Source organism: Pelodiscus sinensis, chromosome 1 (genome assembly GCF_049634645.1).
Source record: "Pelodiscus sinensis isolate JC-2024 chromosome 1, ASM4963464v1, whole genome shotgun sequence".
NCBI classification, from domain to species: domain Eukaryota; kingdom Metazoa; phylum Chordata; order Testudines; family Trionychidae; genus Pelodiscus; species Pelodiscus sinensis.
Window position 1 is genome coordinate 240,205,110 of NC_134711.1, and position 17,207 is coordinate 240,222,316.

General features: G+C 46.4%; 1 protein-coding gene across 2 annotated transcripts in view; it reads left to right on the forward strand.

Moving 5' to 3' along the window:
* COL4A1 (collagen type IV alpha 1 chain) overlaps positions 1-17,207 on the forward strand; it is a 194,711-nt gene that overhangs the window by 92,006 nt on the left and 85,498 nt on the right. For both annotated transcript variants that reach the window (XM_075918577.1, XM_075918579.1), the window contains exons 9-15: positions 2,771-2,854; positions 3,605-3,667; positions 8,194-8,229; positions 11,738-11,779; positions 13,807-13,902; positions 14,959-14,994; positions 15,136-15,195. In XM_075918577.1, the coding sequence (XP_075774692.1) occupies positions 2,771-2,854; positions 3,605-3,667; positions 8,194-8,229; positions 11,738-11,779; positions 13,807-13,902; positions 14,959-14,994; positions 15,136-15,195 (417 nt within the window). The remainder of the gene's footprint in view (positions 1-2,770; positions 2,855-3,604; positions 3,668-8,193; positions 8,230-11,737; positions 11,780-13,806; positions 13,903-14,958; positions 14,995-15,135; positions 15,196-17,207) is intronic.

A 17,207-nucleotide genomic window follows, 5' to 3' on the forward strand; every position in this document is an offset into this window, starting at 1 on the left:
AGGGATACCTCAGGAAGGGATCGGGGGGAGAGGAGGCGATAAAGGGTCACAAGCTAAATACGAATATGCAGTGTAACTGTTGCAAAAAAAGCAAATATGTCTAGAAAACATGACCTATGAGAGAAAATTGAAAAACTTGAGTTTGTTTAGAGTGCATCTACCCTGCAGCCTTAGCTCGAAAGGTTTACCAGAGGTATCCCGAAATAACCTTGCAGTGTACACATACCCCCTTAGTCTGGGGAAGAGAAGACTGAAGAGGGGCATGATAAAAGTTTTTAAGTAGATAAAAGGTTGTTACAAGGAGGAGGAAGGAAAAATATTCTCCTTAATCTCTGAGGATGGGACAAGACTCAATGGGCTTAAATTGCAGCAAAGTACATTTAGATTGGACATTAGGAAAAACTTCCTAACAGTCAGGGTGGTTAAGCAATGGAATAAATTGACGCAGGGAGGTCTGTGAACTCTGCATCACTGCAGGGGGCCTGGAACAATTTTTATAGTGTGGGTGCTGAGAGCCATTTAAACCCTGTATATAATAGAAACCACTTCAAGCCAGGGAGTGCTATAACACCCCCCACACTCCTCTGTCCCGTACCTGTGGATTACTGGAGATATTTAACAACAGGTTAGACAAATACCTATCAGAGATGATCTAGATAATACTTATTCCTGCCTTGAGTGCTGGGGATGGAACTAAGAGGAACTCTCCAGATCCCTTCCAGTCCTACAGGTCTATGATTCTAAGTAGTCCATTTGAAACCAAATAAAGTACTACTTGTCAGTGTTCCCTCTAAGATTTTCCAACCATGGGTGCAGTGAGTTTTGGCTTGTGCACCAATATTGAGGACATGTGCTCTGGTTTGGATGAGTGCCACTGTGGCACCCAGTTTATTAACACACGCATTTTCTTGTCCATCGGAGTAGAACCCCCCCCCCCCCTCCACCACCATGTGGTGCATTCCGTTCCCATCCATCAGAACAGGCCCTGACCTCCCTACTACGTGGCAGCCCTGACCACCGGAGCAGGCCTTCCTCCCTGCCACATGGCTGCAGCAAGTCCTGGCTCCCTACCTCAGTGGTTCCTTCACCTTCTCAGCTGGCTCCACCTGCTGGAGTAATGCGGTCTCCATGGGAGGTGGGCAGGGAAGAATTGTTTGTGCGCGGCCACGCTGGTGCGCACCTTAGTGGGAACTATGCTACTTGATATGAGTAATGTTGACAAAACTGAGCCCATATGTGGGAAGGTTGTGTACCAGTTTATCATATGGTAAGATTTTGCCACCGTTACTTATATTGAGTAGGAACTTCTGCTGTTTTCATTTCCAATGGACTACTTTTAGAATCTGGAGTGTAATGAAAAACTCTACAAGTTGGAACTCCCTAGTCCAGCACCCTGGGGACCTGAGCTGTCCCAAACCAGGGAATTTGCCAGACAAGGGGAGGTCAGTTCTTCCCTGTTGACTGCCTGCTCCTGGGTTTCTCTTCCTGGGGCTCCCTGCTCTGCCCTGGCTCCTCTAATGCTGGATCAGAAAGGGCTCCCCATGCTGCTGCCCGCAGGCTGCCTCAGTGTCCCTCAAAGCTCCCAGCTGGGACCACCTGGCTGCTGCAGTCCCACTGTCACAGGATGTTCCCCAAGGTTCCCCAGTCACTCGGGCCCCACTGCTACTGGGGGTTTCCCAGGGTTCCAGGAGGGGCCGCTTGGCCACTGTTGGCCCTGCAGTTGCCAGAGGTTCCCTGGATGGGCCTCCCACTACCAGCAGCTCCTCTGCAGCTGGGAGTTCCTCAGCTGGGTCCGGGACTCCCCAGCCATCTCCTCCAGCTGACACCGAGGATTTCCCTGCTGGAGCAGGGGCTCCCCAGCCATACCTGGCCCTGTTGACATTGGGGGTTCCTTGGCCAGGTCAGGGGCTCCCCAGCTGCTGTCTGGCCCAGCCGCTGCTGGTCCCACCTGCGCTCACCAACCCCCATGTTGTCTCCCACTGCTGCCTCCAGCGCTCTTTGGTCAAGCAACATCTGTGTTGCTGGACCAGAGAGTTCCAGATTTGAGAGGTTCAGTCAGTACTAGCATGTAAATCCTTCTTGAATCATGGAGGTTTATGGATTCAGCACAACTGGTATGGTTGAACAGGACAGGATGGGGCTGGGTTCATGGAGGCCATGCAGGTTGTGCCTTTCCTCCTCTGTATGCCACATTACACAGTTCCATTTTAACCTCAGAGAGGTTTTGGAGATAAAGTAGGTTGAATGAGGGTCAATTCTGGTGTATGTGTAACTACACTGGTTCACCATTTCTAGAGCCCATGTAGAGGTGGGGTGCTGTGCTGTGGTCATGGGGATTATCACAGCCTCAAAGTTGTAGAACTGGCTAGAGATCATAGCCTGAGAAGGAGGATCCTTGCCTATAAAAGACAGACCAGATACTTAGATTGGATGGACTTAAATTTAATGGCAACCTGTGGGATTTCCCCACAAATACGTGGAATGTAAGGGGCAAATAGAAAATTGGCACTGGAATATTTACTGAGTATTTCAAGGATACCTGACACTGAAAGGCTTTTAAGGACTACAACAGCTTCCTTGTGATATGTTTAAATCAATTAAAATATGTAAAAGGCCGGCCATTTTGTGATTTTCCCAAATGATTCCAAAGGGCCGTGTAGCTATTATGTTAGGTCTCTTCTTCAACCTTAATGTCAGGGGTATGGAATTGATGTTTTTATTTATGTAAGTATATATAATTCACCTTTATTTTTTTCTTCTCCCATGATAGGGAGACCCGGGTGAAGTAATTGGGCAAGTACCATGGGATGTGCTAAAAGGTGAAAAAGGTTTTCCTGGCCAGTCTGGACTACCAGTAAGTCTTAACTATGCTGATCCACCACACCTTTAAGTATGTGGAAGGGAGAGGGAGGGCAGTTGCCTGGCTTGCCAAAGGAGAGAGAGCAGTGCTTTATGAGAAGGTTGACGGGAAGAGGGAGGGGAGAGAGACTGCTGCAAAAGGAGAGAGGATGAGCATGGTGTCATAGCCCTGGAAGAGCTGAGGAATTTAAAGAAGACAAGCCCAGGCAGGAGAATCTCTTTTCCCAGGGATGGGGGAAAGCACCCACTGTCCCTCCCTTTGAGGTGGCAAAATGCCAAGTTTGATCCCATTGTAAGTATCACAGTACCTGTTCCTTTTCAGGGGGGATGGGAGGAATATTTTCCCTCACCATCAGATTGGCCTAGGAGGAGTAGTAATTTTTTTGCCTTCTCCACACTGGGTTCAGGGAGGGTTTTATTGACGTTAGGTGTGAAGGGTGTAGGGCTACATGTTACACCTCATTGCATAAATGTGAGGTAGATGTCCAAGGAGGGTCCTCCATTGGGAGGGGATACAGTGACTGGATAATATGGCTTTGTAAAGAACTTAAAAAAGAGGTGTTGGTTAGAGGAGTGGAATGGGAGACAGAGCGGTTTGGAGCTCCAATGATGGCCATGGCAGGGAGCTGATCCCCTTTCAGGTGTCTCCTGTCCTTCTTTCAGCATAGCCAGACAACATATATAATCATCATTATATTGCCTAATAAGTATCTCTTTCTAATGGCTCCCTTTTTTTTATATATAGGGTACACCTGGATTGCCAGGGCTCCAAGGCCCAATAGGGCCACCAGGTCCCTCAGGAGTTGAAGTAAGTGATATTTTATGATAATTTATTAAGAAGAGAGAAATGCTACTTTATGAAAAAGATCTAAATGATTAATGTATTGGGGATAAACAGTATAGTGGATAGGGCATTTAACCTAGCACTTGGGCAACTCAGGAGCATTCCGTATTATACCACGCATTTTCTGTGACACCTTGGATTCCAGGAGACTAATTCTGGTTCTTCAGGATGCAAATAACTCCAAATTTACTTTACTCCAGTTTACTTCATTAAAATCTGCCCCTCTTTCTGCAGTTTTGTAATAGGCTTTTACAATTTCCTTTCTTCAATCCATCGAAAATGTGTTACTGGTCTCATAGCCCAATCTAAATCAACAGAGCTGCTGAGATTGTCCCAGAGAAGGGGTGGACAATAATTTTTTACCCGGGGCCACTTCAAAAATTTTGAAGGGGCGGGCCCAAGATGTTTCCTGTTTCCCCACACACAGACCATGATTGGTCTGGGAGCGGGGGAGCACGTGAAGCCTTTCCTCCATCCCCCCAAAAAAGTTCCCCTAGCCACCCATGCCCTGGTGGTGGGAGGAGTCTTTGTGTGATCCCCTTTCTGCCCCCAGGCTAATCAGGCCTTGGGGGTGGGGGAATACACAAAGTCTCCTCCTGCCCTGCCAGGAATGCATGGCACTTCTAAGCGCCCCATACTCCCTGGCAGGACGGGCAACGCAAAGGAAACTTCATGCACTTCCCCACATCCCAGGCCCTGATTGGCCTCAGGGTGCGGGAGCAGCAGGGCCTGTGGAGGCCCTTTTGCCCACCCCTGTCATAGAGGTACCATTAGGAACAGCTACAAAGGAAGGGCAATCTCTTCCAATGTAGAAGATTTCCTATTGTGGTAAATTCCAAATGTCTGAGGCACCTGAGCTATTTGATATGTTGACAGGAGCAATAGATGTCAGAATATATTCTCTGCCTTGTATGGCTGTCAGAATACCATAGATACCAATAAGCAGGGACCAGTGAATTCTATTTTTAAAAATCAGCCTTGTCTATCTTTCCCATCATAGGCTATGTCTACACTGCACAGTTATTTCGGAATAAGTTATTCCAGAATAGTTATTCCGAAATAGCTTATTTCGAAATAGCACGTCTACACTGCAGGGAGCCTCAAAATTAGTCTGAGGCGGGCTTCCCTAATGTAGACGTGCAATCTCAATTTAGAGCCCCGGGAAGAATAGCTTTGAAATAGCAATAGTGGAGCGTCTACACACGCCTTATTTCGAAATAGCTGTCAGAATAGGCGTTATTCTTTGTAGAATGAGGGTTATAAAAGCTGGAATAAGCTGTCTGTTATTTCGAAATGATTTAAAAATAACAGAATTGCTGTGTATATGCTCGCATTATTATTTCAGAATAACAGCCGTTATTCCAAAATAACTTTGCTGCGTAGACACACCCATAGTGAGTTCCATTCAGGGCAATCTGTTTTATAGTTCTACTGCTGAACTGCAAAACTGCTGTGTAAAAAGGGAGTCAGATATGAGTCAGTTCAAACCTAGCTGAGTTTGGTTTGAAATAGTAGTTACACTTAATGAGTTAACAAAGATTTATTTAAATGAAGCCAGCTGAGGATTAGTATTCAGCAGAAGAGGTCAGAAGGATGTAAGATTTACATCTCACTTGAAAAATATCACCTTCAACAATACAGATGTTCTAAGGCTGGGAATAGGGATGTTAAATATTGGTTAATTGAATAGTCAATTAATCTCATGAATTCTTATCAGCAGGGCTCGACAAATTATGGAAAACCCTACTCGCCAAACAAAAAAGGGACTCGCCACCCTCCCTCCCCTAAAAAAGTGTTTTTTAATTGCATAAATTCCTAATAAGAATAAGAACAGTAATTACTAATAAGTTATTCATGAATATCACCCAAGTTATTAATAAATATCTTATAAACCTCTACCTTTTCCCTCTGCTGCCATGTCTCCTCCCCTTGCTCCATCAGCTCCCCTGGTGCCTGCTGCCCCCCAACCCCTCACCCTCCTCTGCTGTCCTGACTCCTGCCCTTCTCACTGCCCTCAGCCTTCCTGAGACCTGCCCCCCTCCATCAGCCCTTCTCTCCCCCCTGTGCCCACTCGTCCAGTAACCCCCCTCTGCTCATGTGAGCTACCCCTCCTCATCCCAGTTCCTAACACCTCCCTCTACACACCTGCCCTGCCTCTCTCCTCTGGTGCTGGTCCCTCCTCTGCAGGTGTCTGCCCTTCTGCTTCACTCCCAGAATCCCCTGGCACCTGCACCCTCCTGGTGCCTCCCCCTTCCCTTACTGCCCCTGCCCCCTTTGCTCTCTTTTTTCCTGATACTCACCACCCTCTGCCCCCCATTTCCCTCATGCCCCTGTGCCCTTACACATACCTTGCTCCATCCCCGCCTTCCTCATGCCCACCCCTTCTTTCAAGCCTTCTCCCAGCACCTCCCCCTCCTCCCTCTAGCCCCCAGTGCCCTTACCCTCTCCTCTCCCAGCATCACCCTGTCCCCCTCCCACTGACACCTCCCCTCCTGCCCTTTTCCTCATTGTCTGCACTTGGCCCCCTGGGATTTGTCTCTCCTGAACCCTTGTCCCTTGGTGCCTTCCCCTTTCTTCTTCTTCTTCTCCTGACCTCCTCCCCTCAGCACAAGCCCCTTCTCCATATTTTCCCCTCCCCTCCTCCCAGCTCCTTCCCTTCCCCCAGGGACAGCTCTAGGTTTTTTGCTGCCCCTAGCAAAACATTTTTTGCCCACCCCACCCCTCACTTTATTGTTGTCTTTTACACGTTTACATGTTGCAATGGGTTTTTTTTGTTTGTTTTCATTTTTGTCCTGGCATTTTGGCCCCATTAATAGCAAATAGCATTTTCATTTGTTTTTTTCCATAAAGGCAAAGGCGCATCAAGTGAACTCCCCCTTTCACTGCTGCTGGGTCACAGCAGCCTCTTCCCTGCCCTGTCCAGCCCCACCCTATGGGCAAGCACCCTTCACTCCCGACCCACAGCGGGAGCAGGGTGCAGGGACAGCACAGAGCCAGAGGGGTGCAGGGAACAGTGGGAGAGTACTGGGGTGGCGCAGGGAACGGGAGGCACAGAGGGACACAGGAATCGGGGGGAGCAGGGTGAGGGGTGCAGTTGAAGCACGGGGAATGGGACGTGGGGAACAGGAGGGGCAGAGGGATCGCAGTCTAGGGGCAGTGCAGGGAACAGGCAGCACAGAGCTGGGGGGGCAGGGGTCGGGGGGAGCAGGGTGCGGGGCGCAAGGGCGGTGCAGACCCAGAGAGTCACAGGGAAGAGGGAAAGCAGGGAGTCCGGGGTGCAGGGGAGCAGGAGCGGCATGGGGAACGGGCAGCATGGAGACAAAGGGGCCCAGGGCAGGCGCAGCGAGCTGGGCGGTCGACAGGGAGCGGTCTCTTGCCGACGAGGGGATTGGGGCCGTGGCAGGACTGGAGCTGGTGTGGCGTGGCGGGGCCTGGCTGTGTCGTGCACTGCAGCCAGCTCCCAGGGACATGCAGCCAGAGCCGAGCTGCCGCGGCCCTTTAAAATCGGGGGGCCACGTCCTGCCAGGGTCCCGCCCTCTGGCTCACGCCCTGCCTCCTCGCACCAGAGCTAGCGCAGGCACCCCAGTGGCAAGAATCACGGCACTACCCTCTCCCCGGTGGTGCTCTGCTCCTACGCCGGCCGGCGGATCGGATGGGGCCCGCCACCCGTAGTACGGGCTTCGTCCAGTGTGTCACAACGGCCCACCGGGCCAGTCTGCCCCTGCACTCACCAGCTGGTAAAATCTACTCGCCACGAGTGAGCAGGCGAGTGTATTTGTCAAGCCCTGCTTATCAGTTACTCGACTATTCTATAATCCCCGGGGATGTGGACAGCAGCCAGTTCACTCTGGCCCCATTCCTGAGGAGCCCCATGCCACACCACGCTGCTGCCTCTCATAGTCTAGGGGCAGTGCAGGGAACGGGCAGCAGAGAGCTGGGGGGGGGGCAGGGATCGGGGGGAGCAGGATGCGGTGGAGGGACAGGGAATGGGACACAGGGAACGGGAGGGGCAGAGGGATTGGAGTCTAGGGGCAGTGCAAGGAACTGGCAGCACAGAGCTGGGGGTGCAGGGATCGGGGGAGCAGGGTGCGGGGTGCAAGGGCAGTGCAGAGTCAGAGAGTTGCAGGGAAGAGGGAGAGCACAGAATGCCAGGCGGGAACTGGTCCACAAGGGGAGCCAGTTTTAAAAACAGCTCCTCTTGTGAACCAGCTGCCTGTTGCCCCATGCTGTTGCCACTGTACAAGGGGGCGGGCGGGGGGGGGGGGGGGGGGAGAGGGCTGAGCTCTTGGACCTGGCACAAGCTGAACTATCTGTCTACCTTGCTCCTAATACACTTTAAATGCAGAGCTGCAGCAAGGGTAGGTCCAGAACCTGGCATGAGCCAAGACTGAGCCGGGTTGCTGGCCAGCCTGCTAAAATATTGACTGGTGTAGTCTATACATCACATGTAACGTATAATATGCAGTCTAATAAAATGTCTTGTCTTACAGGGTCCCCCAGGGCCTCCAGGAGATCGGGGTGAGAAGGTGAGGATTTTCTTCGATGGTACTATAAACATTTGAGCTATTTAAGCTATTTAGTTTCTAGATGTTCTGTGAACTCTTGTGTCTTTGTGTAAAATGTTGAATCTTAATTAACAGGGCCTCAAAGGTGTGGTTTTGTAGGCTATTCTGTGAGGCTATGTCTAGACTACAAGGTTTTTTTGAAAAAAAAAAGTGACCTTTTCTTCAAAACACTTCACTTGTGTCTAGACTGCCACCACAGAAAACCTCATTGTATAAGAAAAAAACGTCTTTTTTCAAAAGAGCTCTTTCGAAAAAAGGTGTTCTGGAACGCAAACAGGGTTTTTTCGAAAGAGAGCATCCAGGTTGCCTGGGTGCTTTCTTTTGAAAAAGCGGATTGCTTTTTCGAAAAAAGTGGTGGCTGTCTAGACGATCTCTTTCGAAAGAAGCTTTTTCAAAAGATTATTTCAAAAAAGCTTCTTTCAAAAGAAACGGATAGTCTAGACATACCCTGAGATATGCTCTCCTATCAGATTAAAACATCACTAAATGCTGCATTCTTCTTCATTTGTATTATTATTATTATTGATTAATTTTATTATTATTTATTAATTTCATGTGTGTGGAGAGTGAGAGAAAGAAAGGGTTAAGAGGGGCCTAAGACGAAGAACCAAATCGGAAGGTTCAGGACATCATTTTGTTGTGTCCTGTATACATACTTATTTAAAAGATCTTGCAATATGCATTATGACAGAAAAGATAGGGAGTATGCTGAGGCAGAGTAGACAGCCAGGTAAATATATAAAAAAGTACATCTTGATGTAGTGGGCACGAGTCATGATTTGCTATCTGCCTTTGTCCCATATATTGCATTTTGATGTGGCATCTACAAGAATCAGAATCTGTATTGATATAAATCAACTGAAGGGAGGTTTCCATGTCTCACCCCGGTATTTGCATGAAAATTCTAAACAAAACTTCTGACTGATTCCTCACCACTCCACAGCCACTCAACAGGCTCTGTATTCCTTCCATTCTCTTGATGATGGCGGCAGGATGTCATTGAATACAGTAATTACTCGTTCCACACGTTCCCACTTAACACATTTTTGCGATAGCACCATTTTTTTTAGGGAATGTTTTTTGAATAACACGACCGTCCCCAAAATAACACGAAAAAAAATCAAGTGGTGGACTACTTCATTCAGCAGTATAAATTGTGAAGACAGAAGTAATACAGTAGACTTCCGATAATCTGGCGTACTGGGAGGTACTATAAGGCGGCTGTGATGGGTCTGCTGGGACCCACAGTGTGTCCAGTGATGGGGGGTCGGTGGGGAACAGCACGGCAAGCGGCAAACCCTCTGCCACATTGCATGAAGGTGAGGGAAGCCCCGTGCAGTCGCCGGCGACACACCGGCTGGGGAAACCCAGCCGCCGGCCTGCAAGCAGGGGCAGAGGAAAGGGGTCGAGGTGTCTGGGGACGTGGGCTCCCCGGACACCTTGCCCCTCTCCTCCACCCCTGCTTGCAGCCTGGCAGCTGGGTTTCCCCAGCCAGTCTGGTGCCGGCGGCTGCGCAGGGCTTCCCCTGCCTCTCTGCAATGCGGCAGAGGGTTTGCCGCTCGCCACGCCATTCCCCCCCCCCCTCGCCAGATGCAGTGTGGGTCCTGGCAGACCCGTCACAGGGGCATACTCCCAACCCAATCCTCTTCCCCTCTCCTCCCTTTCCCTTCCCCAGAGCCAAACACCTCCTCTCCCTGCTGTAACCCAGTCCCCTTTCTCCCACAACCTTATGTCCCAGTCCCAAGGCAGCTGCCTGTGCTCAGCAGCTGGCTACTAGCAAGTGCAGTCTGGATCCGCGAACGCACATGCGGCTGACTAGAGCACTTCCGGGTTCCAGTTGATGCCAGTTGGAGTTTTACTGTACAGTACATCGTTTAATGTTGACGTTGACGACTCAGCACCAACAGAAAATTGACTTTGACATCACCACTTGAAACGCAACCTCCACCTTTTCCATTATTTTCAATGGGAAAATTGACCCTGTATAACACGTTTTTGCTTAGCACGATCATTTTCTGAACCGTATCTACCGTGTTAAATGAGGAATTACTGTAGTACATAGTGGGAGGGTCTATTGCTTGCTACCTCCTCTGGCATTCCACTGGGGACTGTTTTCCTCTTCTAACAAACTTCCCTCAATCTTCCAGCCCTAATCTGTGGTGACCCACTTTACATTACCTCTCTTCCACCTTGCTGTGTCTTGCTCTGTCAAACATTATGGACACAGGCTCTTCCATCTTTCTCATGGGGCTTACTTCTCTTGACAGTCATTGTTTCCATCTGGTGACACCTCTTTTTCCTCCCTCCTCCAAAGGTAGAAGTAAGGTTGAAACTGCTGCTTAGGGACTTAGTGTGTTCAAGACTTAGGACCAGAAGAAAGAAAGCTTTTGGCCACCCCATGGCAGTAGCTGCAATGATCTCTGGCATCCAGAGGCAGAAAGTGCACATGCAAAAAAAATGTAGATAGTTTGTCCCATCTACAGTTCTGAGTACAAAGAACTTTGGATTGTCATGCTCCAAATAGGATTATTTCAGCTATTCACAGGACTTGTGTGTCTACAGAGACCACAGGCAAAGGGGAACCCAACATTAGAGCAGAGGTCCTAAGAGATGCATGGTGGTCTGATTGGTCTTAGTCTAATAGGGTACGTCTACACTAGCTCGATAGTTCGAGCTAGGTAGGGTAATGACGGCAAGCAGAGTTGCAAATGAAGCCCAGGATTTAAATATCCCCGGCTTCATTTGCATATTCCCGGGCACCACCATTTTTAAATCCCCCTTAGTCCGAACTCTGTGCCCGCGGCTACATGCGGCACGGAGTAGGTAGCTCGAATTAAACAAGGAGTAACGGTAGTTCGAATTAGGATCTTTAATTCAAACTACCTACTCCGTGCCGCATGTAACCGCGGGCACGGAGTTCGGACTAAGGGGGATTTAAAAATGGTGGCACCTGGGAACATGCAAATGAAGCTCAGGATATTTAAATATATTTAAATATCTCCGCTTGCCCTCATTACCCTACCTAGCTTGAACTATTGCACTAGCGTAGACGTATAGTTATTTGGAAGCAACATCTGCCATGCCTTCTATAGGCCTACCATTGTCTCACATGTCAAAGTGAGCACATCTTTGTGCGAAAGACAGTAAAAAAAGATAAAATACCTTCTGCTTCTATACATCTGTTTTGAAAGACATGTTGATGCGGGGAAAAGAGTTTTTGTAAGAAAGAGTAAGAGATCTGTCCATTTAAATATATGCATGCCCCAAACAAGCCTCTTTTAAGTTGTCATTAAAGCTATATTTTATATGGCCACTTAATTGTACATTTCTCTGCTCCTCATAGTCCATCTCTGTTTTTGCAAATGTCTAGCACATCCCTGGCTCTACCAGAAATGAATAATAAAATCATCATTATATATATATATATATACGCCAATGTAATAACACATGTAATTTTTTTTATCATCAGGGTTATATGGGCTTAAGTTTTCAAGGACAAAAAGGTGATAAGGTAAGCCCCTCTGTTTGAAATCCTTTGGCATAAAATTTCTAAATATATTCTTGAAGCTATATTTATTTTAAAGTTTGGTATTAAAATCACTCTGTGGAGTTTTCATTTTAAAAGACTTGGATTCAAACTTGGCTGAAGACACTGCCTGATGTCACTTGTTACTAGCATGATTTGTGGAATTTGGCATGACTGGCATTAGGCACATAAAATTGCCATACTGCATCATATCCAAAGTCTATCTAATTCAATATCCCCTCTCTGACAGAAGGGAGCACCAGATGCTCCAGAGGAGGATTTAAGGACCCTGCAGTAGGCAAATATGGCATCCTGTGTCCCCCAGATATGTCTCATCCTGACCTGTAATAGTTAGAGACTGCTTTAAACTCTGAAGTATGAAGATTAAAATTCCTGCCAAAATTCTTATAATTAATTATGAATATTCTGTATATTTCTTTAATTTATAGAAATGTCCATTCCCTTTTTGATTCATGCTTAATTCTTGGCCTGAGGAGCTACTTTCAGTGGTAATGAGTTCCACAGTCAAATTACATATTGTGCATAAAAGTATTACTATTCATCAGTTTTAACCTTTTTACCTTTTAATTACATTGAAAGGCTCTTTGTTCTTATATGAGAGAAAGAGAATAAACGTCTCTTATCCACCTTCTGTGGAGTATTCATTGTTTTAAATTTAATATAAGAAATAATTCTGAATCCGGTTTTATATCCTAATGCAGACTAAGAGTATATTGTCTGCAACTTGAATTTAAACAGAAATTTCTAGATTTAGAGTAATACTGTATGGGGATTTTTTTAGCTTTATTTTATATGGTAAATATATTTTTTTGGACATTGTAATTCTGCATTTTCAGATTGCTATGAAATAAACAAATTACTATCATCCTATATTTTATCTAATGTAATTAACGAGGCAAAATTTCATGTGGAATATGTGCAGAAAAAAAGAGAAGATTTAGCAAGATTGATTTGTTAACTTACTTGGGTTTGCCTTTTGCAAAAAATGAGCAGGAAATATAATAGAGCAGAAATAATGTGCATAATACGTAGGGTCTTTTAGGAGATGTGTTTCCTGAACAGGTGTTAGTTTTATTGTGTGGAAGCAGGTGGAGTTCCCATCCTGCTGCAAATAAAAATATTTTCTTCTAAACTTCTTTGCATCACCTCTCCTTTTCTTGCCTCTGTTTACTCTGACAAAGACACCCAAAGTCTTTGTAACCTTGTAGGAATTAACAAGGTGGACCTGCCAGTATGACTGAACAATAATTACAGTAAAACTCCATTAGTCCAGCATCCAATGCTCCGGGACTCCTGATGGTCCGGCACCATCAGAAACCCGGAAGTACTGGGGCAGCGGGACAGACTTCCCCCATTCAGCTGTTGCTGAAACTGACCAGCAGCTGAATCGGGGAAGCCGGGAGCAGAGCAGCTGGGGTGCTGCCGGGTTGGTCCTGCAGCACCGTCCTTTGGCGCTGCGGGACCAACCCGGCAGCACCCCAGCTGCTCTGCTCCCGGCTTCCCCGATTCAGCTGCTGCTGAAACTGACCAGCAGCGGCTGAATCAGGGATGCCTGGGGCAGAGCTGGACTATCGTAAGGGGGGGCTATGACGGGTCTGGGGTGGCATCCCCTCCCACCCCACTCCAGACCCCTCATAGCCCCCCCTTCTGATAGTCAGCATATCTGATAATCTGGCACCCCCTGGGTCCTAAAGGTGCTGGATTATCGGAAGTTTACTGTACTCTGTTCTTTATGGAGGGCCTAAAAGAACTTTACGTTAGGGTGATTCAGAGCAGGGTCTTTGTCTGCTAGCCAGTGTATAATGTGATTTTCTGCAACTGCATGTGCAAACCTTAAGTTATTAGCTGTTTGGTTTCACTAAAATAATAAACCAGCAAACATCCTGTCCCTTTTTAAAGTTCTGTTTTATTGTTACGATTTTATTTATGACTGTTCTCAGTATAAATATTATTTCTAGCTAAATTAATAATCCTGAATTTTGTGTCTTTAGGGTGACCAAGGACCTATGGGCCCTCCAGGACCACCAGGACCTACTGAGGCATTCGAAGGGAAAGGGATCACAGTACATCATATGTATGGACCGAAAGTGAGAGAATATTACTTAACCCTTACAACATTGGACTCCTAGTTTTTTTTCTTAAAGTCAGTGGGGACAAGCTTACTAAAGAAAGAGGGAAACCAGACGTTTAGCAATTTAATGCCAATTATGCAAGTTTGGTCCATGTTTTACCTTTCCTGAATAAAATTTAATGTGCTTTCTGTATGTATCTCAAGAATTTGTACATGGATAATCTGTGCATATGATAATACTTGTGTAAATAAGTCATGTGTCTCTAGAAGACGTTGGATGTTCTTTAATGCTTATGTAAATTTGAATGCAATATCACGTAGATTGTGAATCCAGAGAAGACACACACTCCATTTCAGAAATTGAACAGTTCAGTTGTAGTAGCCTTTTGCTTATATCATCTTCCTCTCACTAGTTGCTTTCCCTGCACTGTATACTGCACAGTTCTGGTAGAGGAACCAATGACAGTACTGCATGGGAGCTGGCCATGCAGTCCAGGAGGAAGTGTGACCCTGGAGGGTTCAGTTAGGATCCTTTTTACCATTGGATTCCCAGCCAGTACGCCCTTCTCCTTCCACTAGGTCGCTGTCTCTGGATGCTGGAGGGGAAGTAATGGACCAAAAATTTTGGCAGGAATACTGTATCCTGCAAAGAATAACATTTTACCTTTCTGTGGCTTTTTCTGCTGTGGGGAAGTGTAACATACAAGCTGATCAGCATAGTTTATCTGGTCAATCACAAATGTCTTTAAAAATAGAACATCTAGTTTATATTAGATTTATTCTCATTAACAGAATCACCTTCAGTGAATTGCAATTACTGTTATAGTTATTTAGTGGGGCATCATAAGCAGTAATTACTAGTACAATACATTAGATTTAAATGGATTCAAAAATTTTATATAAAAAAATTAAAATTGAGCATGTTATCTTTCCCTGAATGCCCATTAGGCCTTGTAGTTTGAACAAGACAATGCACCGCATCTGGCAAAGAGGAAATAAGTGATTTATAGCAAAAGTGGATTATTGATCACTTTCCCATATATTGATTTTCATTGTTTTCTAATTTCATTAGGGTGAAAAAGGTGAAAAAGGTGATACTGGGCTTTCAGTAAGTATTATATAATCAGTTTGTTTGCATTAAAAGAGTTTACCAACCCTAATGGTGATCATGGGTATCTTAATACTTGTTATGAAAATAAAATTTACCACAAAATATGACCATATGATTAATCTGGCCTTTTTTCTTAAGGGAGATAAAGGTGCAGAAATCAAAGGGGAAAAAGGTGAAACTGGGAAACCTGGATCACGAGTAAGTATATAGTATTTTATGAATAAACATTGAGCATCATTGTATTAATACTATTAAATCTGATATCTTATCAGTCAGATGTAGGTTCAGGCTTGGGCAAAATACGGCTTGCAGGTTGCATCCAGCCTGCCAAGCCACCAGATCTTGCCCACAGACACTGTGGGGAGCCCCAGGTAGGCTCCTCGCTTGCCTCACTCCTCCCTCACACCACAGAAATGCTGCTGCAGGGAGGTTTTTCTTTAAAAACTGTGAGTCGGGAGCTGCAGCCGCCCCCAGCACAATCCCATTGGTGGGTTTCTGGCCAGAAACCGGCCAATGGGAACTATCTGTTTCAATAACAAGCAGCCATAAAGCACAATGGGCTCCAGAGCACATGGCTGCAGCCCGTGTGAGGGTGAGGCAGGCAGCAGTGTTCCCTCTAACCTGCACAGCCACACAGCTTCACAAGTGATTAATGAGCCACATCTAGTCAGAGGCTCAGGACTCCCTGCAGGGAGCTGACTGAATGGACGGGGCTGATTGATCACCTGTGAAGCTGTTCTGCTGGGCAGTTTAGAGGGGAACACTGGCTGGCAGGGAGGCTGATTAAGGAACGGCTGCTGGCTAGTAAGTCTCCGGCTAGACCCTGCCTCTGGCACGCCAGTCCCTCCCTTCCTCAACCCTCTGCCCCCCACTCCTGCACGAGGTGTACTGGTAGTTCGGAATAGGAAGCCTAGTTCGAACTACCTAGTTCGTGCCCCGTGTAGCCGCGCTGCACGGGGTTCGAACCAGCGGGGTTTTAAAAATGGCGGCTCCTCGCTTATGCAAATGAAGCCCGGGAAATTCAAATCCCGGGCTTCATTTGCAAGTGCGGTATGCCTACATTACCCTCCTAGTTCGAACTAGGAGGGTAGTGTAGACATACCCATGGAAAAGTGCAGCCCTCGACCACTTTCCAAATTCTTGGAATGGCCCGCCATCAAAAATTATTGCCTCCTTCTGTGTAAGATGATATATTTGTTAATATGGGAGTTTTGCCAAAGTTTTCAATAGGGCCAGAATCTGGCTTATGGTATTGATAGTATACAGTGATGTTTAAAAGCCTCACAAATACTGTACAAAACATAAGATCAGATCCCACTTTCGCTAAATTGACAATTGATTGAATTCCGTCAACTTCAATGGAAGCTGGAGTAGGCCATTACAGGATAGAACTTAAACAGCCTCCCCCCACCCCGCCCCAATTCAAATCTATTTACTGAATTGAAAGATTTGCATAATTAACTGTGCATAGTACATTTAAACTATTATGGTATGCTCAGTAAATCTGTTTAATTTACACATACATTTTCTCCTACAAGAGGAGGAGTGACCTTTGCACATTTTTAGCTTGTTTTACATAGATTTTAAGGCCATAAAGGACCATTATGATCATCTAGTCTGAGCTTCTAAGTGACACAGGCCACAAAACCTCACTTAGTAATTCCTATTTCAAGCCCAGGACTTCTGGGTAGCTTTCATAATTTATTAGCATCTGGTAGCTTTATAAAAATCTAAATGGAATATTCGTCTGTTGCTGGGTCATGCTCATTATAAGGGTCATGAAAGGCAACTAAGGAGTGCTGCCTGACAAAATGTTATTAAAATCAAAGCAAAGAAAATCTTGCTCCCTCCTGCCCCATTATGCCTTTACCCTTCAAAGTCAAGTATATCATGCTAAACGCCCAAAACAGAAAATGTACATGGGCTTACTCTTGTCATTTAGATATTTTGTACGCTTCATGGAGGTGTAAGAGGCCTGGGAAAACATTTAACTGTAAGCGAAGTTATATGGGCCCATGGTGCCCAGGCGCCACCAATATTCCAGAATGTGGGCCCAGCTCCACCAGTGTTTGGTCTTATTTTTTCAGAGCCATAGCGTGGACTGGGGCAACTACTCTGGCCCCACACTTGCGGCGGGGGAACTGCGCTTCAGGGGGATGCAAGATGCATAGCAGCCTGGGAGTTAGTAGGGGGGTCTGATAGTGATGGCA